Genomic DNA, 16399 nt, shown 5'->3' on the forward strand with positions numbered 1-16399 from the left:
TAAGCGACATCCCTTTCAATATCAAACATCATTTATCGAAAATTTCAAAAGTTCAAACTTTACACTTACAGATAGAGATACATTCCTTTCATAATTGAATGATTCAACAATGTCGCTATAAATACAAGGATCGTTTATATATAAAATATCATCTCCGTACAATACACATATATTAAACTTGACACTGAAAAGTGGCAAAAGGGGAGGATTTTGAGTGCTGGTTAAACTTTCAATGATTACATTTATGTAACATTTGATTAAAATAATTGCCTCGGTAACGATCACAAGCAGACGAAATAAATGATCCATGAAAATTTACCAAAAGCGCATATTTTTTTTTTTTTTTTCTCTATCTACCTTCGTCTTCGATATCTTTCACATTTCAAATCTTCTTACCCCCCTTAAAATCGAATTTTTTTTTTTTTTTTTGAGAATGTTCTCGTCAATGGAATTTTTATGAACACATTTACTCACGAATCAAAAATAAATTCTCGAAATTTACGTCAGGTACACTTTATATCTCGTACTGTCCCTCTTCTGGCGTTCGGATATCTGTTTGAGACGAGCAGCCGCGTAACGATCGTCGTTCCATTCTATTGGTGGGACAGGAGTCGATGGCCTCTCCTCCGTTTGACTGAAAGCCCTTCGCGGCGGAAGTTCCACCATTTTTCTGTTGCTTTTACAGTCCACGCTCGCTCGTTTGCCGGAGTAATTGGCGATGCTAGCGTAACTCGCATCACTCGCACGAGAGTCTCTTTTCGCGGGGGTTAGAGGAGCCACCTCGGCATAACTCCCCCTAGATTTGCCACTAGCGTCCGAAGGCCTCTTCTTCTCACCCTGGAATCCACTTTCTCGCGTGTCTTCCGCCCGCGTCGATCGTGTCGATCGAACTGAACTTACTGCACGCGTCAATCGAGCGGAATCCTCAGTGCGCGTCGATTTTATCGAACCCTCTGTACGAGTCGATCGCGTGGAAGCTCGACGAGATATCTCGTCGTAGTCGTCGGAGTACGTTCGTCTCTCTTTGATCTTTGGCTTGGCCGTACCAAGATCCTCGCTGAATCGAAGCTTGTCGTTGAATTTTCTTAAACGTTCCTCGTATTCGCTGTTGAAAACATCTATACCGATATCTCGATCCTCCTCTTTCTTTAGTTTAGACGTTTGATGATCCGATTGAACCCTCGTGTCTTTCAGCTGTGATATTTTTTTTCGATATACGAAATTGTAGGAAACAAATATAAAGAAATTTGTTGTTATTTATAACGATTATTACCTTGATCACGTTCATCCTATCGTTGAATTCTAAATCTTGGCTATTTCTACGAATCGATAGACTCGCCCTTTCCTCTTCGCTGCTACTTTTACTGATCCACGTGTTTCCACGTCGAGCATTTATCGCCCTCTTCGGCCATTCATTCTCCGTTTTGAAATCGTACAGATCCCTCATGCGTTGAGTTAGCCTTTTAGATTGCTCGTTGGCATCCGGGGAATGCTTTGTCGATGATGACAACTCTCGATTCGACTCCGTCTTATCTGCAATTAAATATTTTAAAATTTAAGAATATTCGGAACAACGGTCAATTATTTCTGTTTATATGCGGCAAATATTTTATTTATATTATATTTTGTAATATACAACCAGGTGTTTAGATAAATAATTAATTACACCGAGATATACACAATTGATTAATGCTTATAAATTATTACTTGGATTAATTTTTATATAAATCTTGCAGCATTGTTCATTCGTCGTCGCACGGAGATATGCATTTATATTTTTTAAACGTATAGTAGCGTATATAAAATTCATTTGCTATTGTTCACCTTGTTTTTGGTTACTTTCCGTGTCAGACTTGGACGCCATTGGCGCGAATTTTCGCAATGGTTCCCACTTGGGCGATTCTGTTTTACATTTTTTAATCTGGGAGTTGTCGGTCGCGTCGTGACACGCTTCCGCCGCGGAAGGCTTTCTTTCCGGGTTCATTCGCGGTATCGGGCATGGAGACGGATTCTTGACGAACGTCATCCATCTGGTCGCGGCGTTTTTCGTGATTTCGCAGCTGTTGCTGATCCTTGCGAACGGAGATGCATCGTAGCGGAACCTTGAGGTGTTAATTTGCGGTAGCCACCTAAAGGTATTTGGTATCAGAAATCCATTGTCGAGACTCGATTTTACTTAAGCGCCAGAAATGGTCAGTTAATCAACGGTTTTCTTTTTTTGCTTTATTGCTTTTTTTTTAATATATATATATATATATATATTTTATACGTTATATTTACCGAACAAACGAAAACTGCGTTTTGTCTTGGCATTGTACCATATACATTTCTATCCACACAATGACCAACATCGAATTATTATTATTCTATTTACATATAATTTGCATAGACGACATAGTTAATCTCTAGTGATCGATTATTATTACAGTTAGTGCAACGTTTTCGGTACTTATCACGAGTGTACGCGATATTAAATCGAATTCATTCATGGCATCGGTTTCTTTTTGACTAGGAAAATGTGCTCTGTCAACCTCGTCGCGATCGTTCTGGGGTCGCTGCATTCCGTATTCCTTCGTTCCTCGACCAGTTTCTCTTTCTTTATATGGGTGACGTCCGCGCTATGACTCCTGCCGGCCGTCTGCCTGCACGTGATTGGCGTATCGTTTTTCTGCCCTTCGGAGCCCTTCGTCGATTCTTCCTCCTTCGTAGGAGATAATTTCTTTGGAAGTGTGCCCTCGCTCGTTTTTCTACCGATATCCGTTACGATTTCCTCAGCTTCGCTCGATACCGAACGTCGTTTCTCTTCGTCTCTCGATGGCTGTGGTGATTTCTTTAATGCCGGTTGGATACGTGTAATATTTTTCGGCAGTGGAATCCATCTGGAGGGATCGAGTTTGCTCGTGTCAGGTATCTCTGTGTGCCTTCTTTCCTCGACACGTCTCTCCGTGTATTTCTTCAAGCAATCTACATCTGCACTACGACTTCTTTGGCTACGAGGAGATCGAGATGGTCTTCGTTGACTGGTGCCCAATGGGCCAGCCCTTTCCTGGGTTAAAAAAATCCCCGTTATTACCATACTTGCTTTAAGGATTAGCTATCCATTCAAGAATTATTCACCTAAGCAAGATGTAACTTTGCGTAATCCGATATGTGCAAAATACCATGCTGGGCAGATGCAATGTGCAAGCTGGCTCCGCATGCTCGAGGATTTATCCTGAATGTGTGTAATTCCGCGACTTGTGTACTGCACGCTGTTGCAGTGTTCCCGTTAGATGATAATTTTCTAGCCCAGAATTCGTTTCCTGTAATTTAAACGACTGATTTTAATAAATAAATTTTGTAAAAATAACGAAATTCTTTTTCATCAAGGATAATTTTAATTAAAGTAAACTGTTCTAAAACCTGGTAACGCGTTTCCATCCCATGCGTATGTAACCACGAGAAGTTTGTTCGTGTCCGAGGGTCTGGTCAGTTTGCTGTGAGGTTCTCTGAGAGCGAAGTGTATCTTTATATCTGAAAGATAACGTGTCGATTTGTAACGATTGTCTCTGTTAAATGAACATGTTAAATGTCCTCTCGACAAACCTCCGAGATAGTCGCCGTTTTCAGCGTCGCCGCACTTTTGCTGATGGAAATACGCGAACATTATGTCCGATACATATCTCAGTTTCTTATTCATCTTTCTGAGAGCAATCTCGAATGTCTTTAGGAAATATATCTCTTGATCTTGGATTACCTTCCATATACCTGAAAATATTTTTTCACGTGGAAATTTACAACGATTACGTAATTATTCTAATAGATAATAAATTATGAATATTTCTACGAGGTAAAATATTTATGTAAGATTAAATTACTTAAATGTAAATGGGATACTTTAAACTTACCCAGACCAAAACCTACGACGTGCAAGAAAGCAGTTGTGTTTTGCTTCTCTGCTCGTGTGTTTGCTTCGAGAAGTATGATTTCTACAGTGAGCAGTGTTCTTTTCATATAATTTTCGATGTCAAAAATTGTTTGATTATTTATTGAAAGATATCTTTTGTTGTCTTTTGCTTTGAGTCGCTTCACCGCTTCCTCGTAGAGCGGATGGTATTCTTCACCATAGAATTTCGCCCATAAAACGCGCAGTTCATGCTTTTCTTCCGAGCTTCCACTTGTTTGTGATCCATATCTATTGTGCAGATGTGCAATCTTTTATCAAATACTTTACAAACATTTTTGTATTTTAAGATACATTTATTATAATAAATTTCAAATAACTCACCCATTGTCGACAGTGTTTTGTTGAGGAGTAATAAGAATGTCTTGATATTCCATAACGGTTGGTCGTTCAAATCTGCAAACAACAGGCAAAAGAAGTGAAAAATGCGATCTTTTGGAAAGAAAATCAAAACGTATTTATATTTAAAAGAATTCTAATAAGCATCCAATAGTTTTGTTAAATAAACATATAAAAAACCTTGATCCCACGACACCTATAATGACTCCTCTCGGCTGTACAGAGTCTGGATCGGTACTCACGACGCCTTCATTGTCTCGTGAACCGTTGTTTATGAATTCTGTGTGGGAGGACATCGCCATCATCGCGGATAATTTGATCTCGTCGTACGATAAACATTTCGTTAATACCTGCAATAAGTTCACACATATATGATCAATGATTTCAAAATAATTCTCAAAACAATTGTTCTTAATCCAATTGAAAAATACGTATAATATTTAAATATTTGTTGAAAATATTGTACAAGTAAGATAGATAACTGACCAAAGGTTCTTTTTCTTGATCCGTTCCAACGTTCTCCCATCCATTCACTCCTGTTTTGCCATCGATTAATTTCCACGAATCGACAGGCTCATAAAAATGTACAGCTCTCTTCTCCAGTAAACGATGAATAAATTGCACCAAACCCATATCCTTATACATGGCCCTCTCGATTGCACTGCCATATAATCGTTTGTGTTTTAACCATCGAGCCAGCAATGGTAACATCGCCTCATGTATCAAAGGGTAAACCGAATTCGCGTTCATCTACAATTAAATCTGGGACCTCAAATGTTGAATTTGAAATGGAAGTAATAATACTTAACAATAATTAAGATACGATTTTAAAAATTACATTAAAATATGTATGCAAATATGCATATGATTATATTAATTATAATTCTTTTATATTCAATACGGGATACGATGAAGAGGGAAGGAAATATCTAAGAAATTTTAATGGTCTAACCTCGAGGATGTTTGTGCTAATTCCTCTTTCTTTCAGAGCAGAACATCTTACGGTGTTAATTGGAAAATTTATAGGAAAGGCCTCGCTTCGTTTCATGATTTGTGTCAGGGTCGTAGGTGTTGATGTCGACACGTCGATACATCTTCTGAGAAGTTCCTTCGTGTCGTCATCAAAAGGAACACCATCCGGTGCCCCAAGCGTATTCTCCCACGATATTTCCGGTGGTTCCTTCAACAATGCCTGTTGACGGGTGTCATCCATTTGTGGTTGATTCTGTGAAATATAAAATGAAAAAAGAATCGAGAAATATCGAAAAAATTAACGATGATTTTTATTTCGAATCAATATATTTAAAGTCTATTAAACAGGGTTAAAAAAGAACGATTCGACATAAATTAAAATTTTATATATATATGTAACGTTAATGGATCAAAAGATAAGATAAAATTATATGGTAATAAGATAAATTTCTCAATATCTAGTTTACTATATTGTTTAGAATTAAAAAATAATAATTTCCAATTCAATCACTCTTTGAAAACAGATTCACTTTTTTATTCTTTATATCGTTTATTATAATATATATTAATGAAAATAAGTTTCTTGTTTTCAATTTTTTTTTTCAAATTGATGCAAAACTCTCCGTAATAAATAATTTAAAAATATCTTTTTTTAACAACTGTTGTTATCAACTTAATAATTAGCAAATAAGAAAGTGAATAGAAATTGGGACATTTACCTTACATCGCGACTTGTGAATAATAAAGAAGCAAGGATCCTAAGAAAATTTACTAAAAACTAAAGTCGTGTTCTATTAATACAAGCACTGATTAGAGCAAGGACGCGATCTCTTTGATACTTGAGCATGAAATCCGTTAAGTAGCGGAAAATGTATCCGTTCACCCTAGCGAGTTACGTTGAACATGCTCCCAGCCCCCGGCAACCCCGTAACGCGAAGTTAACTTCATTTTTCTGTTTACCGATTCTGCCACCTGAACGACAGGGGTGAGCAAGAATTAAGGTTAGCCCACGGCCATGGAAAAATCGACTCAGCACTAATTTTTTATATTTTCTGGTAAACAATTGATTTCATTTTGTATCCTTATTTAACATGTATTTATACATAATTGTGAAATGTAATTATTTTATAAAAATAAAATGAAAATGAAGGATTGAAAAAAACTCTTCATATAAAATTTCATTTGGTTATTATTATGATGCTGTTATTTGCTTGAGATATTAACTCATCTCCATTCTAAGTTAATTAATCGTATAGGATGAGGAAATTTTAGTATTATTTTCAAATAAATTGATGAACTAAGATCTTACATTTTCTCTCAAGTATCCATTGATTTTCATAAATTGAAACGCAAAGTTTTTGTTATACTTGCTCGTTTATTTATGGATTTAAATAATTTCTAATATACATAGTTTTTTCTTATATTTATTATTTTGACTTTTAGAAGGAAATAAATAAAATTTTCAATAGAAGGATATTTTAAAAAATTATGTGATGAAATTTAAAGATTTAAGTTTTTCCTAAAAGTAAGAATAAATGATTAATTAGAAAATTGCAATAATTTTAAATTAAATATATGTGCATTAATATGCTTCATATTAACTAGAATACTGAGATATTATTAATAAATGTGTAATATTTATTTATACACATTTTATTTAAATTGAAATTATCGAATTCAATTATATTATCCTATATATCTTTATTTATAAATGTTTAAAAAATATTACTTTTAATCATAAAGAAGAGAAATAATTACTAATAATAATTTATTAATATTTATATAAAAATAAATAATCTTCCAATTATTCCGAGAACAGAAATATACATAGTAGAAATTGAAACACTTCATATTTCATATTGTTATTATTTTTACCTGTATTAAAATAATTCGAGTTCGTAATATAGTTGATTTTCGTCAAATTTTTTTTTTCTTAAAAAGTTATACAATAATTTAATAAATACGTCGGGAATACAAAAACTTACCCGACGTATGCAACATGCGAATAGTGACATGTCAACAGCTTCGAAGACTTGTTGCAATAATATATATGATCGGTAACGGAAAATTTCGTCCTTGTCGATAATAGAATGCAGTTTTTAAACTATTTCATTCGCGTTTTCCTTCGAAATACGTAAAATGCTGGATTGAGTTTCGCGTTAGAATTAAAAGATGCGTCCGCATAAGACAAGTCGTGAAAGGAAACTTGTTCACACGATACGAAATACACATGCGTAACTTGTGTATTTTCGCGCTCGCGCACACTTCTTCACAGAATGGAAGGCTTACGTATGATTTGCGGGAAATTAGGATAGATTGATTTATCAGTCATTTGGTTTTTTTGAAATTGCTTAAGTAATTAATTAAATGTCTAGATAATTGTAGTTTACAAATATTGAAAAAAACAATAGAGAAAATTTTAAATTTTAATTTTAAATTTTTAATAATGTAGAAAATATTCATAAGTGAAATTTGAATCAGATCTCGCACGGTCTACAAGTTCCATCTATCGACAATCATTATAATCAATAGATAATATCAATAGTGAACATACCGATAGTTTCAATACAATCATTATCAAATCTCTAGAAAGATTCAAAAGATGGCACTAATAGTCAATTTTTATACTATTTTTATCTATTTCGTCTCTATCTGTGGCACTCTGAAGATGGCGCTGATTTTCATATTTTTATTCTTTTTGTTTTTTTTTTCTATTTATTTTTTTTTGTCTATATACTTTGTAAAATTTACATATTTAAAAGATAAATTTATTTATTATAACATTTACAACTAACATCTATTTAATTTCTAATAATATATATAAATAAATTCAGTTTATCTAAATTCATTTAAAAAATCTCATAAATTGATATTATTGTATTGCAATAAAAAATATAAGTATAATTTTTAATTCATAAGTAATTCAATACATATTTACATGAATCTGTCATTACTATAATATTTAAAAAATTTAAAAAAAAAAGAATACATAAAAAAAATTATTTTCTTATTGACTAGCTTTTGCGACTTAATTAAATGTAATTCTTGCATTTATTATTTTAAATTGTAGAAAGCATATTTTTTAAAAAAATACTTTTTAAAAAAAAAAGCATTAATTTTTTTTGCAATCGGTATTTCAGAATATAAAACACAGTCATTAGATTAAATTAGATTTATCTTTTATATTTCTTTGCGCTTTCAAAACATATTTATAGATAACTGATTTTTGTGATTCTTTCTGTTTAAATTAAATTTTACATTAAATAAAATTTATAAAATATTATATAATGTATATTGAAATGGTATATGTAAATTGCAATACAAACAATTTTGTATATATAAGAACAAACAAACAATGAAAACTTGCCTGAAATCAATTTTTTGTAAATATTCCTATAAGTTTTGAAGAACAGATCAATTCGAACCAATTCGCATGGTATAACAGAAATTTTTTGAGGTCGACATAGTTATCGGTTGAGAAATAGAAGAAAAGTATGTAATATACATATAAGCGAACATAGGATATTAAGAGAGGAGAAGAGTTTGTTGGGAAAAAAGAGAAGGAACAAGAAAAATACGTCGATAAAACTGAGGTGAATGCCGCACGGTGAACGTACGGTACGCCAAACCCCCGTTTTGGAGGTAAGTAGTTAGTCCCTCTCTCTTTACAACTGCTCAGGGACGGCCCAAGACGAGTGTGTTTGAATGATTTCTTAAGCAAGTACGCTGAGAGCTTACTAATTATTCAGTGCCGGGCATAACGGGTTTTTTAAAAAATTTATTTCTTTCGAATATTAATAACTTATAACATTTCATTATTTTCAAAATATATTATTATAAAATAATTAAATTAATGTTAAACAATAAATTATATTTAATTGTGAATAACCTAAAATAATTTTATGAAAGTATAATTACATTCTTTGATATAAATTTTTGTATTTAAATATAATATGTATATAATATAATTTTATTTATATGTATATATATATATATATATATATATATATATATAAATTATTTATGATAATTTATAAGCCATTGAATGTCTATCCTCGTGCACTTCACCTTGATATTTGATACTTTCTTTGTCAAAGATCAAGGTACAGCATTTTAATATGTCGCACCTTTTTTTTATTTGTTCTTTCAAAATAAAACTACGATTCTTAATCAATATTGCAGGATGTAAAATAAATCTAGATATAATTAAATATTTTTGTAACGTTTTTCAGCGTTTTTATTAATATTTTGAACTATTTATAAAATAGAAAAATTGATATTTAATAATATTTTTTTTCTCGTAAAAGATATACTTGTCAAAATCAAATAAAATAGATAAACTGAACTCAATCTATGTATAGAAAGAAAAATTGAAAATATTACTCATATTTCTCTATTATACTTAGTCATCACTTTTCTTTTTTTATTTATTATTTAAAAAGTTAAAAAATTTCGTGCATTATATTATAAAATCGGAAGAAACGTGAATTGATTGTGTACAATGAGCTTTGTATGCTAGCTACGTACCTGATGTAGTCTCACGGGCGAGGGCCTTTCAACTCGATCCGTATATTCACTATAGTCTCTCGTAAGGTGTGGTTCTCAGCGTTCTGGTCAGAACTATGCTCGTCCGGAATCAACAAGTGCTTCTCGAGACTACGTCGGGAAAACACTTGACCTAACTGAACTTAGTGAATACCTTTTTCTTCGTAACATTGTGTGCAAGAGAGAATTCGAAGAGACCGCGCATAGGTGGCAGAAAGAGTCACTGGAAACTGACTGTGTATATAGATCGATGTGAGTTCACGATCTTGAGAATAAATATTGTGACATCGGTTCGAGTTGATCATAAAGATCGATCTTTTCGTATTAAGATTCGATTGCTCAAATGCGAGACCGAAATCGTCGACATTATGTGTACTTCGTAGTGATCAATGACTGGATGAATCATTAGTTCTTCTTCGTCGAGATGCATTTATGACGTGCGTGTTCTTTCGTCAAGATCGTCAAGAATTCTATGTGTATACCGGAGTTACGCTACACGTGATTTCACGCCTTGTCGACCGCGTGTTTATTATATTGCAGATATAATTCAATAGCCAGCGTAAGATTGAAGTTGACGAGGGAAAATCATCAACTATGAAGTACTGTAAGTACCAATCTTCAATTATTTAGTAATTAAGGATGTGAAATAAGAGAAATGTTAGATGCAGATGTGTGTTACATTTGTGTTAAAATAATCGACTATATATATAATATGATTCTAACTTATTTTATATGTATCGAAAGATTGTTCTCTAGAATCATTTGTTTTTAGACTTCAATTTATAATTTTTAAATTATTTATTTGACAATTTATCCTATTGATGATAGATAATATTTATTAATAAAAACGTTTAATATTATTGAACAAATTCAGATTGCGAAATGTATGACTTTGAAAGAGACAGATTTATATTATGATTATCGATTTAAAAATGAAATTTTATATAGAAATTATTCGATGAAAATGAAAATAATTGTTGATAAAATAAAACATAACATAACATATAATTATAGTCAGTGCTTTATTCTAAATTCTATAAAAGCTGTTTAAAAAACAAATTTCATGATACACCTGTCACTAGAATGCTTTTATATTCCTGCACGTGGTATAACAGAACGAAATTTTATCGAAAGAATTATTATTCAAAATTGATTTTATTTTAATATATAATATATAATGTTTTATAATTAATAAATAAGAATTACAATAATTTTTTAGAGAATTAACTTTACGTTTGAAAGTTAGTGAACTTTCTTTGTCACTGATTGGTACATTGGTAACTGATTCGAAATCGATTACCGATAGATATTGTAACGGATTAAATTAAATCGTTAGAAGTTCTTCATAATAACCTATTTTAAAAGTATTTTGGAATTTGAATTTTATTTTTAAAATATAATTATTTATCAATATAAAAGTTATATTTTAAAATATTTTAGAAAAACTTTTTTTCTCTGATTTGATTTTTTAATATAATTATATATAATGATTTAAAGTATACATTTTTTATTCGTAATTTAATTCGTAATTTATTTTGAATTATAATTACCTATTTATAATAATTTAATTTATTATTCATTTGAATTTATTACAGAAATGAATATCTTGAGCATGTTAAATATTATTTATTATGAAATTTATTATTATAAATAAAATAATATTCGAACTAATGTTTTTATATTTGTTAGTAATATCTATTAGTGATATTTTTTAAGTTTGTGTAATAAATTCGTTTGTGATATAATATATCATAAGAATTTTCGAACAATATTAGATATAGGCAATTTCTAGAACAGGAATGCGGATATAATAATATAATAAAAATATAAAATAATAAACCAATATATAATTTGACATATTAACGTAGAAATCTACTCAACTAAGAATTTCTAGGACAGAAGAATAACGTTACTATGGTGATTCGTTCACCAAACACGAACATTACAACACATTCTATCGAAAAATATTTGAATATATGCATACAAATTCCAGGTAAAAAAATTTTGATTGGATTATATAATATTTATTTCCAAAGAAATATTTTTTCTTTGGAAATCCGAATAAAATGGAATATTTAATTTTGTATATATTTTGTATATATTTGTATTTGTTTTGTATTATGTATTAAATAATTATAAATACTTATTCCAAATAAAATAAGATTTTCAATAATTAAAATTAATAATTAAAATTAAAATATATTTAATTTTATTTTATTTATATAAATAACGTATAATATGTAATAGCACAGTTGACTCATACAATATTTCATCATGTATAATTCATGTATGCATGATCGTATCTTTCGATACGACTAACTAATCGTATGTATCTTCGTATTCTTATTTTTAGGTTTTCATATAGGACAGTATTCTCATATCACGAAAATATCGAAAATGATTATATTTTGAAGAATATATAAAATGTACTTACTTGCATATAATTTTCTTTTTATCCTTATGCATACATATATTTATCATTAAGTATGTAATAAATAATTTATGAAACTGATATAAAATATAAAATTTATAAATTGAAAAATTTAAATATTGCATAAAAATATATTTTCACATCGTTATTTTTATTCATTCAGATATTTATTAATTAAATTCAAATATATTGAATTTTGTCATTTGAAAGTATTATGCTTCAAATGTGAAAAATCTTTATTCATGGAAACGAGATATAGAGGTAAATGAGAACTTAAATATTAATGAATTTAAATTATTTTAATTTAAAAACATAAATGTGGACAAATATTTTTTGAGGCTCATTACAATCCTGTCCAATTCACTTTTGTTTTTATTTCAGATTGTACACTTTCCATAAATTATATCGAACAATAACAAGAATAATAAAACGAACGGAGAGGGAAGAAAGAAATTGAATTGACATCTCTTTTACTTCAGAAAGTACCGATAGAAATTTCCCCTCGTCTGGTTGCAACGGGATCGAACGAAAGCGCAATTCTCTGGATTAACTCGGTCACAACATTGTGCATTCTCTGACAGGCTTGTTGGCTATACGGTCTCTATTGCAAACCACGATTCATAGATCGGTGCGTGAGCAGCGTTCGGTTATTCACTCGCGCGCGCGCTTGTACATCGTGGAACAAACCGCAAAACGCGGGAAACCTTGTGCTCGTTTGTTTCGAACAATACTATAATGATACATGATAATAGCCGGCGAAGCATGATTAGCATGCTTCTTAAACTCCTCATCTGTCATTCAAACGTTATTTTTAATGAATGGATTTTTATCCCCTAATTCCCCCATTATAACCGCCATCGAAAAGAACAATGTCCCTGTTTAAAGCTATTGTACGTAATATGCGTGTATCAGGATGTTTGGTGCATTTCGTGACAAGGTGATATTTAAAATATGTAAAAGATAATATTTAAAATACGTATTCATTGCGTTGCTCGAACGAAAATTTGTCAATAGTTAAAAAATTATTTGTCATTGATAATATTTGTTAAACATTATTAATATAAACTGTCAAAAATTGAGGACATTGTAATGTTAGCACATTGGTAATAATTTATGTATATTTAAAATGGAAATGTATATTATGTTTATGATATGTACGTCAATTTTTTTTTTACTTATAGTTGAGCAATTACATATTCTTAAGTTTTCTATTTACATTCTATTAGTTCAAAGTGTTTTCTTTCTTCATTTCCATTCGTAAGAGAGAAATATCTTTTACTGAAAAAATATGCGAATAAGATATTTATCATCCATTATTATATGTAATTAAATACACTAAAAACTTGATAATTAAATGAATTATACGTTCAAATAACTACATGTTACTAATGATGATGGAAAAACTTTTGCTATTGTTTTAGAATGTATAGATCGCAACATAATTTTAATTTAGGTATAACAAGAATTATAAAATCATGTTTACTCGTGCACGATGTTTTATAATGACTTTTTTGCCCACTTAACATCACATCAAGCATATAAGCTATTTCCATTGTTGTTAGTATTAGAAATGACAATGCAGATTCGTATTTATGCTTTTATAATGTGTGCATTATTGTGTGTGCATTACAATGTCAAAAATCAAATGATCATGTATATATAAAGATTTTATTTCAAGTGTTTTTTGGGCTAAATTAAAATATATGTCGAGCAACGTAGACTGAAAAGATCCGAAAGTAAATAAACAATAGTTCTTACATTGTCACTTTCATTGCAAATTAAATTCGTTAGATGAAATACCATGCACGAACAAGTTAAGATGTCTTTGTATTATATATATTCAAGTTGCATGCAGTCTTAGAGATTTCTCTTTGGTTTCACTCTGTGGAGATTGGACCGTTGAAATATTAGTAGTAACAAACTCTTGCTTACTTTCGAGTTACGCTTTCAAAAATATAAATTCAAGAAAATATACATAAAATAGATCATATTTAGATTTAGATTATAAGATTCGATCCTTGAACTTTTGGAATTTTATATCTACAAAATTTATGATCTTAAATAGGATTCAAGAGTTTTGAGCTTCAGAAGTTTCAAAAAATTTATGAAAGTTTTTGAAATCTTAAATTTTCGTAGAACTCTTTGAAATCTCCAACTGTTGAAAGATTTTTTTATCAGAACTTTTAAAAAAATTCTGTATTATTTGATATTTGATATAAACAAATTCAAAATATTTTTTTACTCGATTCATGAAATCTTAGAAATTTCTCTAAACTTTTAAAATTAAAATTTTTAACATCTTTATATTAGATCCCATTAACTTTGAAATTTTATTATGAATCTATTCTATGAATCTTTTCTACTAAATTAAGTGATTTTAAAACTATTTTATATTATTTTGTTGTGTATTCTAGATTATTCTAGACTTTTTCCTTTCTAATGAATTCTTAATATTGGGGAACAGGTTTATGTTATGTCGTGATTTGTTGCGATAGTAAATGGATCATTAGATAACCATCGATCTTGTCTTGATTGTCTCTTGACTGCAGATATAAAATAGCTTTCATAATTGTCTCTAAAAATACAATTGTTCTTCTTGATTGCAGTCATTTGTTCGATATAATAAAATTGTAAGAATACGATTTCTTCGAAGATGAAGAAGGAAGAATCGTGAAAAACGTTTTCAATTTAAAACAATGTGTATAATGAGAGCTTATTATATGATTACATCGAATAAGATTGCATCTTCGTAAAATTTCACTTCAAGAATTATTCGCATTATCAATCGATTGAAATATTATATGTATTTGAATGTAAAAAAACATTTGAAATTCAATTAATTGAATAATGAATTGAAATTAATCGTTTCATTATTTATCTATGATATAGAGTGAATAACTAATGAGTTAGTACATAGTTGTGCGCAACCCACTCATGAAAGATGTTGACTTTCACTTATTGAGCTTTACTACGAGATTTCATTGGTTGACGTTGTGTCATTTATATTATATAATATTTTAATCATTGTTGAAACATTATTATAAACTTGTTTTACAAAAAATATGATTTATTTCAACGAAAATTGAGGAAATTTTGTTGAAGTAGATAGAGGCGTTTATGGATTTGCGTTTTGTGATTTGCTTTATTATTATGTATCATAATTGCATCTGGACAGTAGAAACTACGACCATGATAATGTTAAACATTACGGCATGATAATCAGTTCGATATTCTATTCTATTCTTTTTTTTTTACTTATCGAAAAAAAAATTTCTAATTTCTTCGCGATCCCATATAATTTAATACAAAGAAAAGCATGAATCTTTTTCATTCCCTCTGTTTAAATTCTTTTCTCAATTTCTCATCTTATTTTAAGAGATTATGGAAATACTTGCGAGAAAGCTCGCGTACTTTGTTTGTAAGGATAACGTAGATCAAAATTTCCAAGCTTCCAGAGGGAATCTGATTAAAACCTGAAAAGTGCAAGTTCTAGTTTTTAATCTCACTGCTCATTTCATACTTCATTCTTTCTGTATTTACCAATAGATATTATGAAAAGCTTCATGCTCAAAAATACTTTATTGCAAAGTAACAAAAGATATAATGAATTTAAATGAATAGTAAATTTTTATTCTTCTTTTTAGCAAATAGCATAAAATTTGCACTGGTTACGTAATACTAGTTAATTAATTTACTTAGAAAGGGAATAGTAATAGGAAACTCTGAACTAATTTAAAATGATGACTAATACATTGCTGACATTTCAGTGTTAAACTATTGCAAATGAATGCGGGTAATATACATGGAAAAGAAGGAATATTTATAAAGTTATATATATGATCTCTCAGCACGCAATAAGCACTTGTTATTAAATGATATAATGGTTCATTTCATTATACATGTAGATGTTCTTGGAATTGGAACGATATCCCTGTACATGGTATCTTCTTCGCAATTATTCCTTGGTCCGGTCGCGTAAAAAGCAGATTGAATAATGCGTATCCGCCTCGTATAAGGACAGATCGTCGGTAAGATTCGTTTCTCTGAAGGGACTAGTCTTGCGATCTTTATGCGTTCGCTTACGTGATGCGACTTTGATGTTCCATCATTAGTATGAAATCAATCAGGTCGAAATGAAAAGTCAAAAAAAAAAAAAAAAAGAAAGGAAA

At 30.2% G+C, this 16399-nt stretch overlaps 3 protein-coding genes and 1 long non-coding RNA gene across 8 annotated transcripts in view; 2 read left to right on the forward strand and 2 right to left on the reverse strand.

The window, feature by feature from the left end:
* Positions 1–3421, forward strand: part of LOC116185315 — a 12782-nt gene extending 9361 nt beyond the window's left edge. Inside the window, exon 3 of the long non-coding RNA XR_004150134.1 lies at positions 3095–3421. This is a non-coding gene — a long non-coding RNA (uncharacterized LOC116185315). The remainder of the gene's footprint in view (positions 1–3094) is intronic.
* On the reverse strand, positions 349–3098 carry LOC102678115 (neurofilament heavy polypeptide-like). Its single transcript, XM_006613603.2, has 4 exons — positions 2532–3098; positions 1825–2129; positions 1274–1533; positions 349–1194 (listed from the first exon to the last, which is right to left on the reverse strand). Exons 1-4 carry the CDS (start codon positions 3074–3076, stop codon positions 499–501), a joined length of 1806 nt encoding a protein of 601 aa, XP_006613666.1. The 5' UTR covers positions 3077–3098; the 3' UTR covers positions 349–498.
* LOC102673852 lies at positions 2223–9911 on the reverse strand. Of its 3 annotated transcripts, XM_006613577.2 has the most exons (10): positions 7240–7269; positions 5235–5507; positions 4769–5032; positions 4463–4632; positions 4268–4339; positions 3888–4174; positions 3586–3747; positions 3403–3513; positions 3118–3302; positions 2223–3046 (listed from the first exon to the last, which is right to left on the reverse strand). In XM_006613577.2, the coding sequence occupies exons 1-9, from the start codon at positions 7267–7269 to the stop codon at positions 3118–3120; spliced, it is 1554 nt and encodes a 517-aa protein (XP_006613640.1). In that variant the 3' UTR covers positions 2223–3046. The 3 variants fall into 3 exon arrangements, with proteins under 3 accessions (XP_006613640.1, XP_031365350.1, XP_031365349.1); XM_031509490.1 differs by lacking the exon at positions 7240–7269 and adding an exon at positions 9782–9911 and having other exon boundaries at positions 3403–3747; XM_031509489.1 differs by having other exon boundaries at positions 3403–3747; positions 7240–7546.
* Positions 9912–10070: 159 nt separating this feature from the next.
* Positions 10071–16399, forward strand: part of LOC102673548 (putative ferric-chelate reductase 1 homolog) — a 17076-nt gene continuing 10747 nt past the window's right edge. Inside the window, exons 1-2 of one of the 3 annotated variants that reach the window (XM_031509487.1) lie at positions 10071–10403; positions 12612–12858. Coding sequence is in view for 1 of the 3 variants with exons in the window: in XM_006613574.2 (XP_006613637.1) it covers positions 10394–10403 (10 nt within the window). In the remaining 2 variants the exon portion in view is untranslated. Of the gene's footprint in view, positions 10404–12611; positions 12859–15783; positions 16259–16399 lie in introns of those variants that run through there. The other 2 variants (XM_006613574.2, XM_006613575.2) reach the window with 2 other exon arrangements.

The sequence above is a fragment of the Apis dorsata genome, unplaced genomic scaffold (assembly GCF_000469605.1).
Source record: "Apis dorsata unplaced genomic scaffold, Apis dorsata 1.3 scaffold_157, whole genome shotgun sequence".
Taxonomy (NCBI): domain Eukaryota; kingdom Metazoa; phylum Arthropoda; class Insecta; order Hymenoptera; family Apidae; genus Apis; species Apis dorsata.

Bases quoted from the DNA above. Each gene is read 5' to 3' on its own strand.
- LOC102678115 (XM_006613603.2), bottom strand. From the start codon at position 3,076: ATGGTAATAACGGGGATTTTTTTAACCCAGGAAAGGGCTGGCCCATTG. The intron at 1,534-1,824 runs GTGAACAATAGC...ATTTAATTGCAG, and splicing joins GGAAAGTAACCAAAAACAAG to ATAAGACGGAGTCGAATCGA. The intron at 1,195-1,273 runs GTAATAATCGTT...AAAATATCACAG, and splicing joins ATAGGATGAACGTGATCAAG to CTGAAAGACACGAGGGTTCA.
- LOC102673852 (XM_031509489.1), bottom strand. From the start codon at position 7,269: ATGTCACTATTCGCATGTTGCATACGTCGG. The intron at 5,508-7,239 runs GTAAGTTTTTGT...TATATTTCACAG, and splicing joins TCGCATGTTGCATACGTCGG to AATCAACCACAAATGGATGA. The intron at 5,033-5,234 runs GTTAGACCATTA...ATTTAATTGTAG, and splicing joins TTAGCACAAACATCCTCGAG to ATGAACGCGAATTCGGTTTA.